Source organism: Nicotiana sylvestris, chromosome 2 (genome assembly GCF_000393655.2).
Source record: "Nicotiana sylvestris chromosome 2, ASM39365v2, whole genome shotgun sequence".
Lineage (NCBI taxonomy): Eukaryota > Viridiplantae > Streptophyta > Magnoliopsida > Solanales > Solanaceae > Nicotiana > Nicotiana sylvestris.
In genome coordinates this window covers 81714218-81728913 of record NC_091058.1, presented here as the reverse complement: position 1 = coordinate 81728913, position 14696 = coordinate 81714218, and the positions used below count along the sequence as shown (strand labels likewise).

Below are 14696 nucleotides of genomic sequence, written 5' to 3'. Positions count from 1 at the left end.
TTCGGTGAGAATCAGACCGCGTAGTTCGGTCAGTTTTGACGGAACAAGGGAAACATGACATTTGAAAATTTTGGCTCATTTTGAAATGACTTCTTTTTTCAGAATTTCGACAGAGTTTCAGAATTTTCTAAATACCTACCTCTCACTTTTTTTTGATTTTTTTTTATTTTCTTTAGCTATTCTAGAAGCCGGTCAACATGCAAGCCGAAACAAACAGATGCGCAAGTAGCACGTAAGATGCATCAGGATGGTCTTTTTAATTTAGGTACACCGGTCCTAGACGGACACAACCCCTGTGTTGAGTCCCCAAAGTCAAATGGATACACATGAACCCTAAACCAGATATTCTAAGTTCTTATCCCCATCAGAGTCGCCAGAGCTGTCACACCAACAATTTTACCCCCGAAGGGCCGATATATGGGAGTTTTTCCATTTTAAGTGACATTAATCAAAATGGGATAGTTTAATTTATTTTTCGGAGTCGCCACTTGAAATAGTTTATTTAGTGTCCCAAGTCACTATTTTATTTTAAATCCCAAATCGAGGAAAATCGACTTCATTTAAAGTCTGAGAAATCAGAAAATCTAGGTAAGGAATTTTGTTAATCCGGGAGAAGGTGTTTGGCATTTTCGGGTTCTGTGGTTCTAGCACGGTCGCTTAAACTATTAATAATTGGCCTAATTATCTGATTTATTACATGTTTTAAACCTAGTGTGCATTTTTAGCTTTACAACCGCTTTTATTCATTTAACTGCTTTTTTTAGGATTTGTAGAATTATTTCTTAAACAAGTTACGATTGTCGAACACTTGCCGTTTTGGAACACACCGCAAACTACGCTACATGAAATGCGCCCACGATTCGCGATACATTTATTTTATTATTATTTCGAAGTTCTTATGATCGGTTCACATGAAATGCACACCCGAATTTGGAAAATTAAGCATCGTAATTATGTCACGGGAACCGTACCCATAATCACGATGATTTATTAACCGCGCCTAAAGCATGATATGATGTTCAAATTTGTGATTCATAGCCAATTTGGGATTGTTGTGAGGGCTATGACTTATAGACTTGACTTATTTGGGAAGAAAAGCATACTAATCCTTTGGAGAAAAGACAAATCTAAGATGCATTACTGTATGGAGTATGAATTTTTCAACACATTTTGAAAGGAAGAAAAAAAATTCATGTTAATTAGTTAGGTGTGTTCGTGTTCACTTGATTTCTACATCAATTTTATTTTTTATTTTTTCCAACAAAAAAGCTCAAAGAACTCTGCCACACATGCCCAAGATAAATACATTTAATTAACAATGCTGCAAAATATATCTTATAACATGAAGCAACCGTTCAAATGGTAATCACCAAATATGCAAGTACTTAGACGTCTTTTGTTAGGTGAAGAAAGCACATGTTCCTTTTAATTCAGACGCGAAGAAAAAAGACGAACATCTCCAGGTGTCCCAGGAATAGAAATTGGAATAACTGACATGAACAGATCTTTTCAACAAATATATTGGGACAACCTCAAACAGCAAAGTTCAAATCAAGTAGGCTCCTTATTCATATGTAAACTCAAAGCAATTAAATAATAATATTCCAACCAATCAAATATCAAATCAGTGATCATAGAGTCATATCAAACTACAATCTGACATATCTAAACCAAGCAGATTCACAATTTTATATGCTTGTCCAAAGTGAAGCAACGGATTTAACAAAATGACATGGAAAAATTGGAGTCAAATCAAATCAGTATTTTATTCATTCGAAACTAGCAACAATCAGAAAATTAGAAGTGTACCTACCTTGTATTTAAAAAAAACAAAGGAAAAGCGAAACGAATCTTAGCAGCAATTTTCCGTCCACAACAAACAACAATCACAGCAAGACAACTCCAATTAGAGCTTTGACAACTTGGATTCTAAATAGGAATAAGCGGCTTTTTGGGCATCAGGAGAAGAGTTCCAATCAAGGGCATCCACAATAGCTCGAGCTACATTACTTGCTATACCATTTTCCGCCATCTTTTTTAGCTGTTAATTAATGGTTCAATAGATTCTTGAAATTGTACGGTATTCACTTTTGAAAAGGGTTTTAAAAAGGGAAGAAAGAAAAAACTGAAAAGAAGGTTTTAAGCAAATATGTCAGTTATTTGCACTCTGCGATGGTGGACAGAGTGGGGATAGAGGAAAGGTGCTCGTCTTTTGGGTCTTTGATTTGTGTGTCGTTAGAAGCTGGAGAGGGAAGGGATAAGGTGAAAGTTGCATTAAGGTTGGGTCTTAGGGATTTGACTATTTAGGTCTTTTAATGTGTGTATATATTAAAATGTAGGAGGTAGGGTTTTAATAAATGGAAATGGGTATTGGGATTTTAGGCTTGAAGGGATTTGGGTCTTAAAAATTAATTGGGTCATTTTTAGGAATTGGCCCAATTTTAAAAAATAAGACCAAAATATATATTCTTCCCACTTTTCTTTTCATTGTTTTTTTTAATTAATTAAAATCCTAAGTTAATCTATGTTTGTAGAAATTAAAATTCTTTATTTATTTTTAACATTAAAACAACTAATTAACTTAAAACTAAAGAAAAATGCTAATTTTAAAGACTAAAATTTAAATATGTAAAAATGACCATTTTTTGTGATTTTTACTTAATAAAATTAATTCCTACATGCAAATTGAACCTAAAATGGCATGAAATTAAAATGTGATAATTTGTTATGATTTTTCTATGACTTTTAAAATATTAAAAATGCGTAAAATGCAACTAAATAAAGAAAAACTCCTAAAAATCAATTAAAATTATTTTTAGTCTATTGTTAGAAGTTATTTCCATGCAGGGCAAATTAGATGCTCACAGCTACCCCTCTTTGCTTGAAAACATGAAGAATTTTCGGGCAAAGATAAAGTGAGCAATCATGAACAATTTTTGCCCATTTGATTCTCCATGAGAAGCATTTTTTGAAAAAGTAAGACCGAACCTTGCTTTGGAGGTTGCCAACATATCCTTGGCTATAAAGGAATCAGGTCAGTGTAGTTCTGAAAGTTTTGGTAGCTAGGACTACCAAGAAACTGTGATTTCACTAATGTTGTTGCTGTTTCTGCCTGCTGAGCTCCTTATTACACCAAAATCAAAATGAAAACTAAACTAACTAAGCTTATCAACTACGAGTTACAAGATTCCTATCTATAAATTTTTTGGACCTCGATCTTGAGTCTGGCATCGGCTAGGGAATGGGACCCTATATTGGAAAAGTCATAGCTAGAGATTGGAGACCCTATGCTACCATGGTTTTGAATTTTCTTCTTCTTCTTTCTTTTCATTTCTTTTTCTTTTTTTCTTTTTTTTTTAATTTAAGAAAATGAGTAAAAATTGCTGCCATGGCTAGTCGCGTGGGACTTAACTTTTTCCAACTTTATTTCGCCTTTATAGACCTTTCATTTCTGGCTTCTTTCTTCCAACTTCAATTTCAAAGCATTTGGGGTGCCTTGGCTTTTCAAACCTTTACCAAGATAGTTATCCACGTAGGACTCAACCTTTTTAACTTCTTTTTGCATTTGTCGGCATTTGACTTTGATTCCTTTTTTTTCAGGAGTTTTTCAATTTCAAAACATCAACCGCCATGGCCGGTCGAGGTTGACTTGATGTCCCCGACGAGGCTGTGTACCTTTTTGTATATTAGCTTGTATCAAATGAGAACCCTGTAAATCAGTTTTACCATCCTTTCTTTGTCTTAGTTTCGGAACAGAGTTAGACTGAAAGAGATTCAAAAGAAAAACAAACAATGGAATAGATAAATGAATTTAGACAAAAGGTATCCCGTTCGGAGAAAGGAAAGAAGGACTTATCTGGAGTAGATGCGGACTTCAATGAACATGACATACCTTTTGGACTGGATGTCTGATCTGTGTAAACCATCCGACTCTCAAAAATTCATCACAACTTTTGCCTCAAAATTGAGAAACCTTGCCAGGACTCTGTCGATACCGATGAATGTGAGGATCCTCTTTTCAATCAGAGTTGCCCTTTGCGGGTTTTCACGAGCTGGCCTCTCTCATTTCTCTTCTCACCATTGCCTTATAGTGCTCTTTGCGAGTTTTCACTAACAAGACTCTCTCATTTTCAATTTCTCTGCTTACTATCGCCTTATGGTGCCCATGTGAGTTTTCACCAATAAGACTCTCTCATTTTATTTCTCTCATTTGATTGTATCAGACCCAAGTAACCACATCCTCCAATTTTGAACATATTTACCGATTTATCAGAAGGACTTGAATAGGATTTGGGGTAAAAAGAGTTTGGATTGAATTACAACTTTGAAACTTTTCAGGCGAACCATCCCCGAACCATTATAACATCTGCCCCAATTTCACTTTTGGGGGAATTTGGATTTTTATTTTGGTGCAACTGAACCCCATAGAGAGGCTGCCAACGTATCCTTTCGGAATCAAGTCAAACGTAGTTCAGGAAACTTTATTTTTGATTTTCTTTTTGTTTTTGTTGTTTTTCTTTTTTTTCTTTTCTCCTCACTCTTTTTTTCATTTCTCATTTCATTTTCTTTGTATTTTCTTCCCCCCTTTTTTATATCTTTCTTTTTCTTCTCATTTTTTTGTTTTTAAAATTTTTTTCAATAACATTTTCAAGTTCCAAAGAGGGTAATCAAAAAAGAGTAACAGACTTAAATGTTTTACAAAAGGGTTAATAGTATTTGGGTAGCGAGAATGAAAGCCTTTGTCATCCCAACTGGAGAATATTAATACTATATGGAGGATAAAACATAGTACTGTTTGACTGTATTTGCATTGACGATTGTTTCTGGGACATTTCCTTCGACGTTTCCCAGGTACGACGCTCTCTTTTAGAAGTACTCTTGTTAGTTCATGGAATGGATCTTTCCAATCTGGAACCAATTTTCCTTTAGCTGTTCCAACTCTTTGTTTTTTTTCCTTAAACTTATCTTCATTGTGATCTAATTCTTGATTCATTATTTCGAGATCCGACAACGTTTTAAGATCTGGGCATGAAGTCCGCAAGCATGTCATATTATTGAAATCTGCATTAATAAAACTGAAAAGAGAATAAGAAAAATGACAAGATTAAGAAAAGAGACATCCCTAGACAATGAAATATTAATTTTATTTGATTTATTTTTTTATTTTTTTGATTTTGATGATTTTTTTTTTGATTTTTGAATTTTAAAGATAGAAGGGTTTACATCGGAAAGTAAGACAATAAAGTAAAACATTCGGATCACACCCTGAGATAATCTGGACGCAGAAAGGATAGCAAGACTGGCTACCGATACTCCCGTCTGATGGGGAACTTTCAGGCTTGGCGACCGTCTTTCGACTTTTCTTCTATCTCGACAATGGCTGCAATGGCCTTCGGTGCCGAATCAAATTCCTCATCTTCACAAATCATTCCGACTATTGGTCTGATGTTGTAAGCAGTCAATAGATTGTTCATCACATCAAGAGCTTTTTCATCCTGAAAAATAATTCTTTCAGCTTCAATCAAGTCTTCAACTTCCCTTTTAAGGGTCCAACAGTCCTCCGTACTGTGTCCAACTGCTCCAGAGTGTTATTCACATATAGCATCAGCTCGTTATGAGGCAGAATCGGGGTTCGGCTGGTTCAGGGCCACTGACTACAATAGATTTAGCTCGATTAGCTTTTGGAACAAGCTTGAATACGATTCACCAATAAAGGTGAACTGATTCTTTCTGAAAGGCTCTCTTGGGTGAGGATTGTACTGAGCAACATTTGGTTGGTGGTTATATGGAACTTGGTAAGGATGGGCATTTATGGGAGGTGGAGATCGGTTTTGTATATGATGTTGCGACCACGTGTAAGGTTGCGCATTCATCACCGCATAAGGAGATGGTTCCACGGCATAAGCAACATCTTGAAGAGGAAAATAATGTTGAGGGACCTCAGGAAGCATATATGATTGGCTGAATGACCTGCGAGCCCCCCATCAAGCTGGAAGCTATCATGGCTCCTTCTTCTCTCCCGTTTCCATTTGTCAAACCCTCTAAACCATTTTGAACATCTGATGATGTGGCTTTAAAAGCAGCATGACTCAAGATTCGACCCGTTTTAGCACACTTTCTACTATCTCCCCAATTTTGATAGCCTCAGCAAACGGCTTTCTCATAGAAGATATCATGTTCTGGAAGTAGTCCGCCTCTTGGGCCTGTAGAAAGACAATGACCATTTCAATTTCGTCCATTGGAGGCTATACCCTGGCAGCTTGCCCACGTCATTTGACAGCATATTCACGGAAGCTTTCCGCGGTTTTCTTTTCCAAATTGGGCAAAGAGTTTTTGTCGGAAGCGATGTCCATATTATACTGGAACTAGCGGACAAAATCTCAGGCCATATCGTCCCACACGTGCCAATGGGTAATTTCTTTATCCGTATACCACTCAGAAGTGATTCCGGCGAGGCTTCCCAAAAAATAGGCCATTAGTAGCTCCTTGTTTCCACCAGCATCCCTCAACTGGTTACAATATCATTTCAGATGAGCGACCGGGTCTCTACGCCCGTCATACTTTTCAAATTTTGGCATCTTGAAGCCAGCCAACAAGTGGACATGGGGAAACATATAGAGGTCAGAGTATGAGACACTCTTTTGGCCACTCAGACCTTTTATGTTTTTCAGGCTTTGTTCCAGGTTCTTCATTTTCCGAGTCATTTCCTCTTGCTCGGGATTTTTAACAACCTTTTCTTGCTCCACCGAGAGATCATATTGTGGAGGTTGAGTGAAAGAGTATGGGATCACATATGCTATTTCTGATTGAAGCTATAAACCCAGAAAGGTGAACATTGGAGGCTCAACATACGACCGTGGTAAAGTTGGTTGTGCTCTAGTGCAAACTGGTGCTGTAGAGAACAATATTGGAGGTGCCCAGGAGACTGGCGCGTAGGGGCGAACCATAGAAGGCATGCCATGATCATTGAACGACATTGGAGGGTGCCCGCATGGGATGAGCGGGTTGGGCACAGGGGCATTGGTAACCTCACCTGACCTGGGGATCAACTCAGGGAACCCAGGGATTGCACTTGGTGGTTCCCTACCATTAGACCGGGCGTCCCAGATTTCTAATATGCGGAGACGCAACATCTTATTCTCTTCAGCAGCTGCTGATTCTAGTTGTGGAATAGTCGGTGTTGGGCTATCTTCAGGATTGATGATTTGTAGATGGCTTTAAGAGGCCATAGGAACCTTTCCGTTGTTATGAAGTAAGGATGGGAAGCCAGATTACCAACAAAACCAACCACCTGAATAGGACCTGGCTAATTTGCACACCCAACAACCTTGTTAGTTTTGAGACGCTTAACAGATAGGAAATCGTACGTTTGGATACAATGCACCTAAACAGTTAAACGTTTCTACCATGTGTTTGAACGGTTGCATGTTTTATCCCGGCCTTAACTAACCCTTTTTACTCTGTACTTCTTTTCTTCATTTCTGCCTCTCTTTAATCACTCTTGATTTTTTTCATCTCGTTTTTGCCGCTCTTTTATTTTTGGAACTCTCTTTTTCTCTTTTTGTTTGTCACTTTTTATTTCTTGTCGCTCCTTTTTTTATTCTTTTTCTTTCTTTTTCACTTAGTCAATTTTTTTCTTTCTCTTTTTTTTTTTCAAATTATTTTTCACTCAGTTTTATTTTATAGCTATGTTCGAATCCGATGGGGATTGCCTACGTATCATGAAGCCGCATGAATCAGATCTTACGTAGTTTGAGAAGATCGAGAATGGAGTAAATAAGCTAACTCTTTTTTTTGTTTACTTTTTATAAAACTCAAACAATGAAAGCGTTTAGAAATAGAACATAACTTTTTTTTGTATTTCATTTTTTATTGAATATTCGAAAGAAAGGTTATTAAAAAGAAATTTATTTTTTTTTGGATTTTGATTTGTTTGTTTGTTTTTTTTTGAGAATTTTTGAAAAGAAAGACTTCTTAAGAAGAAAGAAAATACTTTTTGGATTTTGATTTTTTTTTGAATTTTTGGGAAAAGACTTCTAAAAAAAGGGTAGAAAATATTTTTTGGATTCTGTTCGATTTGTTTTCTTTTTTCGAATGAAAGACTTCTAAAAGAAAGAAAATATTTTTGAATTTTGGATGTTTCCTCTTAATTTCGAAAGAGGAACTTTTAATAAAATATTTTGGGATTTCTAATTTTTTTGTTTTTTGTATTTATTTTTAAAATTACAAAAGTACTTCTAACGAAAATATTTTGGACTTCAATTTTTTATTTATGACATTTACGAAAGAAAGACCTTTAAAGAAGAAAAAGAATATTATTTTCTTTTGGGGGTTTTTTTATAAATGTTTTGGGAAAAATACTTCAAAATAAAGGAAATCCGTATTTTCGATTTTGATTTGTTTTTTTTCTTTTTGTTTCTTTTTTTCCCGTATGAAAGACTTCGAAAAGAAGGAAACTACTTTTTTTTAGTTTAAAAAACCTTTTTATTTTTGAATTTTCTAAGGAAAGATTTCTAAAGAAGGAACTAAAGGAAAATATTTTTGGATTTTTAAAAATTGGGGTCAGAACCGATGAGGTTTGCCTATGTATCTCACATTAGGTGAGAATCAAACCCGCGTAGTTCGGTTAGTTTTGACGGAACAAGGGAAATATGACACTTGAAAATTTTGGCTCATTTTCAAATGACTTTTCTTTTTTCAGAATTTCGACAGAGTTTCAGAATTTTCTAAATACCTACTTCTCACTTTTTTTTGATTTTTTTATTTTCTTTCCCTATTCTAGAAGCCGGTCAACATGCAAGATGAAACAAACAGATGCACAAGTAGCACGTAAGATGCATCAAGATGGTCTTTTTAATTTGGGTACACCTGTCCTAGACGGACCCAACCCCTGTGTTGAGTCCCCAAAGTCAAATGGATACACCTGAACCCTGAACCAGAGATTCTGGATTCTTATCCCCAGCAGAGTCACCAGAGCTCTCACACCTCCTTTTTTACACTCGAAGGGCGAATATGAGGGAATTTTTCCAATTTAAGTCACATTAATCGAAATGGGATTATTTAATTTATTTTTCAAAACCGCCACTTGGAATAGTTTATGTCACGACCCTAAACCCGAACCCGATCGTGATGGCGCCTCTCGTGAAGATAAAGCTAGCCGCCACTTCCCATATCCAATTATTAACAGTTAAACCATAACAAATAAATCTAAAGCGTGATAAGATAATCCAAAGTTAACAGATAATAGCATAATTCGCGGAAAATAACCCAACACAGCCCGATACCGAGGTGTCACTAGTCATGAGCATCTAAACAATCCGGAATACTCCAAATCAAACTACAGAGTTTAATACAGAAACTAAGAACATGAAGAAGTAAGATAGGGAAGAGCTCCGGGCTGTGAACGCCAACAGCTACCTAGAGACTCCTCGGATCTGCCTGAGCCAAAATGATCAACACTCGAACGCGGGATCAGATATGCCTGAATCTGCACACAGGGTGCAGGTAGTAAAGTGAGTACTCCAACTCAGTGAGTAATAATCATAAATAAAGACTGAAAGCAGGAAATCGCGTAAGGCACAAAGCATGCTATAATGAAGCAGTAAAACCATTTAAAACAGTAAACCAGTGAAAGATAGGTAAATCCTTTAACTCAAAATTTACTTCTTGAAAAGCCTTTTTCAACAATTAAGCAGGTAATTTGACAGAAAATTAAGAAAAGGATAAACACATAAAGGTTCGCACCTCGGGCACAATATCAACAAATCTGCCCCTCGGGCAATATCTCAGAACAATACCAGCCCCTCGGGCAATCACATAGAACATTACCAGCCCCTCGTGCTCAATATCACATCACAATAGGTACCTGCGCTCACTGGGGGGTGTACAGACTCCTAGAGGGGCCCCTTACGACCCAAGCGCAATATCAAGCCACATCGTGGCATCATCACTAGGCCCTCGACCTCATATCAATCAAGCCATCTCGTGGCGTACATATCTCAGGACCTTGGCCTCATAATTAGTATCAAATGTTTCCTCACAACATAGGCCCTCGGCCTTACTCGGTCAAAATCCTCACAAGCCACTCGGGCAATAGTAAAACATAATTCTCAGCCCAAAAATATCATTTAAAAGATCATGTAAGTGTTAGAACAAAGTAAATATGGTTGAGTACGAAAAATAGTGAAATATAACATCACCGAGTTCAAGTATAAAGTCAAAACAGTGTGGAAATACCAGTAAAAATCCCCGAATGGTTCAAATAGTTGGCACAAGGCCCAAATATGGCATTCAATCCAAATCATGATGATAGCAAATAGATTTCAGTCAAATACGCGGTAAAATAGTCATTTGGGATGGACTAAGTCACAATCCCAAACAGTGCACAACCCCACGCTCATTATCAAGCGTGTGCATCACCTCAATATAGCACTATGATGTGCAAATCCGGGCTTTCAAACCCTCAGAACATCATTTACAATCATTACTCACCTCGGACCGGTCAAATCTCTAGCTCGCAATGCCTTTGCCCCTCGAATCGGCCTCCACTCGCATCGAATCTATCCAAAATCAGAATGAGGACGTCAAAATATGCTAAGGGAACGAAGCCCAAGCGGAAATAATCAATTTACAACATAAATCCCGAAATTAGCAAAATCCGACCCTCGGGCCCACGTCTCGGAATTTGATAATTTTTACATCAACGGAATCCTTATCTCCCCATTAGTTCATATATATTAAAAGTTCTGAAATCCAACCTCAAATGGTCCTTCAAATCCTCAATCAAAGGTCTAAGTTTTCAAGCCCTAGTTTCCCCAATTTTAGCCCTTAAATTCCATTAATTATAGCTCTAATCTGTGAAATAATAGCATAGGAATGAGTTTTTAGGTTCAAATTCCTTACCTCAATGAAGTTCCCTTGAAATCCCTCTTCTAAATCATCCAAAAAGCTCTCAAGCCGAATTAGAAATGGTGAAAATGGCTCAAAATCGCGAAGGACACAATTTATACCTTCTGCCCAGGCATTTTCACATCTGTGGCCCAATTTCCGCTTCTGCGGTACCGCATTTGCGGCCAACCAACCGCTTCTGCGGTTTTTTCACTTAACTCACCACTTTCCGCATCTGCGGTGCCATTCCCGCATCTGCGGTATCACAGCTGCGATTCCTCTAACCGCTTCTGCAGTTTCCTGCCATCTTACCAAATTCCGCTTCTGCGACACCTTTTTCACATATGTGGAGTCGCATCTGCGGTCCCCAATCCGCATGTGCAGAATACCAAAAGCACCAAAATCTGCAGCTACAACAATTTCTCAAACTCCCCGTCAACCATCTGAAATAACCCCGAGGCCCCCAGGACCTCAACCAAACACACCAACATATCCCAAAACCTTATTCAAACTTATACCAACCTTCAAAATGCCTCAAACAACATTAAGTTAACCAAAACACATCGGATTCAAGCCTAAGTTTTCAAAATCTTTCGAATTCTGCTTTTATCAAAACCCCAACCAAACCACGTCCGAATGACCTAAAATTTTGTGCACACATCCCAAATGACACAACAGAACTACTGCAACTCTCGGAATTCCATTCCAACCTCTATAAAAAATCTCACCTACCAACCGGAAATCGCCAAAATATCAACTTCGCCAATTCAAGCCTAAATCTACTCCGAACCTCCAAAACGCATTCTGATCATGCTCCTAAGTCCCAAATCACCTCCTGAAGCAAAACGAACCATCAGAACTCACATCCGATCCCTCTAACACATAAGTCAACATCCGGTTGACTTTTCCAACTTAAGCTTTCTTCAAAAGAGACTAAGTGTCTCAAACCTTACCAAATCCTTTCCGAACTCGAGCCAACCAACCCGATCACACATTGAACCCATAGACAAAGCAGTAAGAAGCAAAAAATGGGGGAAACAGAGTGATAACTCATGAGACGACTGGCCGGATTGTCATAGTTTATTTGGTATCACAAGTCACCAGTTTATTTTAAATCCCAAATCAAGGAAACTTGACTTCATTTAAAAGTTTGATAAATCAGAAAATCTAGGTAAGGAATTTTGTTAACCCGGAAGAAGGTGTTAGGCATTTTCGTGTTCCATGGTTCTAGCACGGTCGCTTAAACTATTAATAATTGGCCTAATTATTTGATTTATTACATGTTTTAAACCTAGTGTGCATTTTTAGCTTCATAACTGCTTTTTTAGGATTTATGGAATTATTTCTTGAACAAGTTATGATTGTCGTACACTTGCCGTTTTGGAACACACCACAAATCACGCTACATGAAATGCACCCACAATTCGCGATACATTTATTTTATTATTATTTCGAAGTTGTTATAATTGGTTCACATGAAATGCACACCCGAATTTGGAAAATTAAGCATCGTAATTATGTCACGGGAACCGTAACCATAATCACGATGGTTTATTAACCGCGCTTAAAGCATGCTACGGTGTTCAAATTTGTGATTCATAGCCAATTTGGGATTGTTGTGAGGGCTCTGACTTATGGACTTGACTTATTAGGGAAGAAAAGCATACTAATCCTATGGAGAAAAGACAAATCTAGGATGCATTAATGTATGGAGTGTGAATTTTTCAACACATTTTGAAAGGAAGAAAAAAAAAAGCCATGTCAATTAGTTAGGTGTATTCGTGTTCCACTTGATTTCCACATCAATTTTATTTTTTATTTTTTATTTTTTCCAACAAAAAAAGCTCAAAGAACTCTACCACACATGCCTAAGATAAATACATTTAATTAACAATGCTACCAAATATATATTATAACATGAAGCAACCGTTCAAATGGTAATCACCAAATATGCAAGTACTTAGACGCCTTTTGTCAGGTGAAGAAAGCACATGTTCCTTTTAATTCAGACGCGAAGAAAAAAGATGAACATCTTCATGTGTCCCGGGAACAGAAATTGGAATAAGTGACATGAACAGATCTTTTCAACAAATATACTGGGACAGCCTCAAGCAGAAAAGTTCAAATCAAGTAGGCTCCTTATTCATATGTAAACTCAAAGCAATTAAATACTAATATTTCAACCAATCAAATATCAAATCAGTGATAATAGAGTCATATCGAACTACAATCCGACATGTCTAAACCAAGAAGATTCACAATTTTATATGCTTGTCCAAAGTGAAGCAATAGATTTAAAAAAATGACATGGAAAAACTGGAGTCAAATCAAATCAGTATTTTATTCATTCGAAACTAGCAACAATCAGAAAATTAGAAGTGTACCTACCTTGTATTTTAAAAGAAACGAAGGAATAGCGAAACGAAGCTCAGCAGCAATTTCCCGTCCACAACAAACAACAATCACAGCAAGACAACTCCAATTAGAGCTTCAACAACTTGGATTCTAAATAGGAATAAGCGGCTTTACGGGCATCAGGAGAAGAGTTCCAATCAAGGGCATCCACAATAGCTTGAGCTACATCACTTGCTATACCATTTTCCTCCATCTTTTTTAGCTGTTAATTAATGGTTCAATAGATTCTTGAAATTGTACGGTATTCACCTTTGAAAAGGGTTTTAAAAAGGAAGAAAGAAAAAACTGGAAAGAGGAAATGTAAATAGTCTATGCATAGTATCTCTTGATTGCGTCTCAATTAATTGGTTTTGGCTAGACTTCTCCGTCCATTTCTACAAGTATGAGCTCACCTCCTTTTAGCACCCTGTGAACCATATAAGGACCTTGCCAGTTGGGAGAGAATTTCCCTTTGGCTTTATCTTGATGTGGGAAGATCTTTTTCAGTACCAGTTGTCCTGGCGCAAACTGTCTTGGTTTGCCCGTTTTGTTGAAAGCTCTAGACATTCTATTCTGGTAAAGCTGACAATGACATACTGTGTTCATCCTTTTTCCATCTATAAGGGCTAATTGTTCATAGTGGCTCCTTATCCATTCTTCATCGCTGAGTTCGACTTCTTGTATGATCCTTAAAGAAGGGATCTCTACCTCGGGTGGGATGACAGCTTCGGTACCATAAACTAGCATGTAAAGAGTTGCCCCGGTTGATGTGTGAACTGTAGTGCGGTACCCCAACAAATCAAAGCGTAGCTTCTCGTTCCATTGCTTGTGGTTTTCTACCATCTTCCTTAGTATCTTCTTGATGTATTTGTTGGCGGCTTCTACGGCTCCATTCATCTAAGGTCTAAGGTCTACGGCTCCATTCTCACTAGGATAGGATCAATGAAGTTCTTATCTAGGTGTTGTATCATGGATGATGGCTAATGTATCAACAAACTCATTCGTAATTCTAGGCACATGCTGGAACTCTATCTTCGCGAACCTCTTTCTCAATTCCTGTACATGGTGCAGATACGGCAATATCTTGGAATTCTTGGTGGCCTACTCTCCTTGTACCTAATGCATAGGCAAATCTGAATCACTGATTACCAGCAACTCCTGAATATTCATGTTGATTGCCATGTTGAGTCCCAGTATGCAGGCTTCATACTCCTCTATGTTGTTGGTGCAGGGAAATCTGAGTTTAGCAGATACTGGATAATGTTGACCTATTTCTAATACCAAAACTGCTTTGATGCCTACTCCTTTGAAATTTGCAGTTCCGTCGAAGAACATCCTCCAACCGTCGTATGCTTCGGTAAAATCCTCTCCCACGAATGACACCTCTTCATTAGGAAAATACGTTTTTAGGGGTT

At 37.4% G+C, this 14696-nt stretch overlaps 1 protein-coding gene across 1 annotated transcript; it reads right to left on the bottom strand.

Moving 5' to 3' along the window:
- Positions 1-13656: 13656 nt before the first annotated feature.
- LOC138885142 (uncharacterized) lies at positions 13657-14178 on the bottom strand. The gene has a single exon (XM_070166045.1). It carries the CDS (start codon positions 14176-14178, stop codon positions 13657-13659), a length of 522 nt encoding a protein of 173 aa, XP_070022146.1.
- Between the last annotated feature and the right edge of the window lie 518 nt (positions 14179-14696).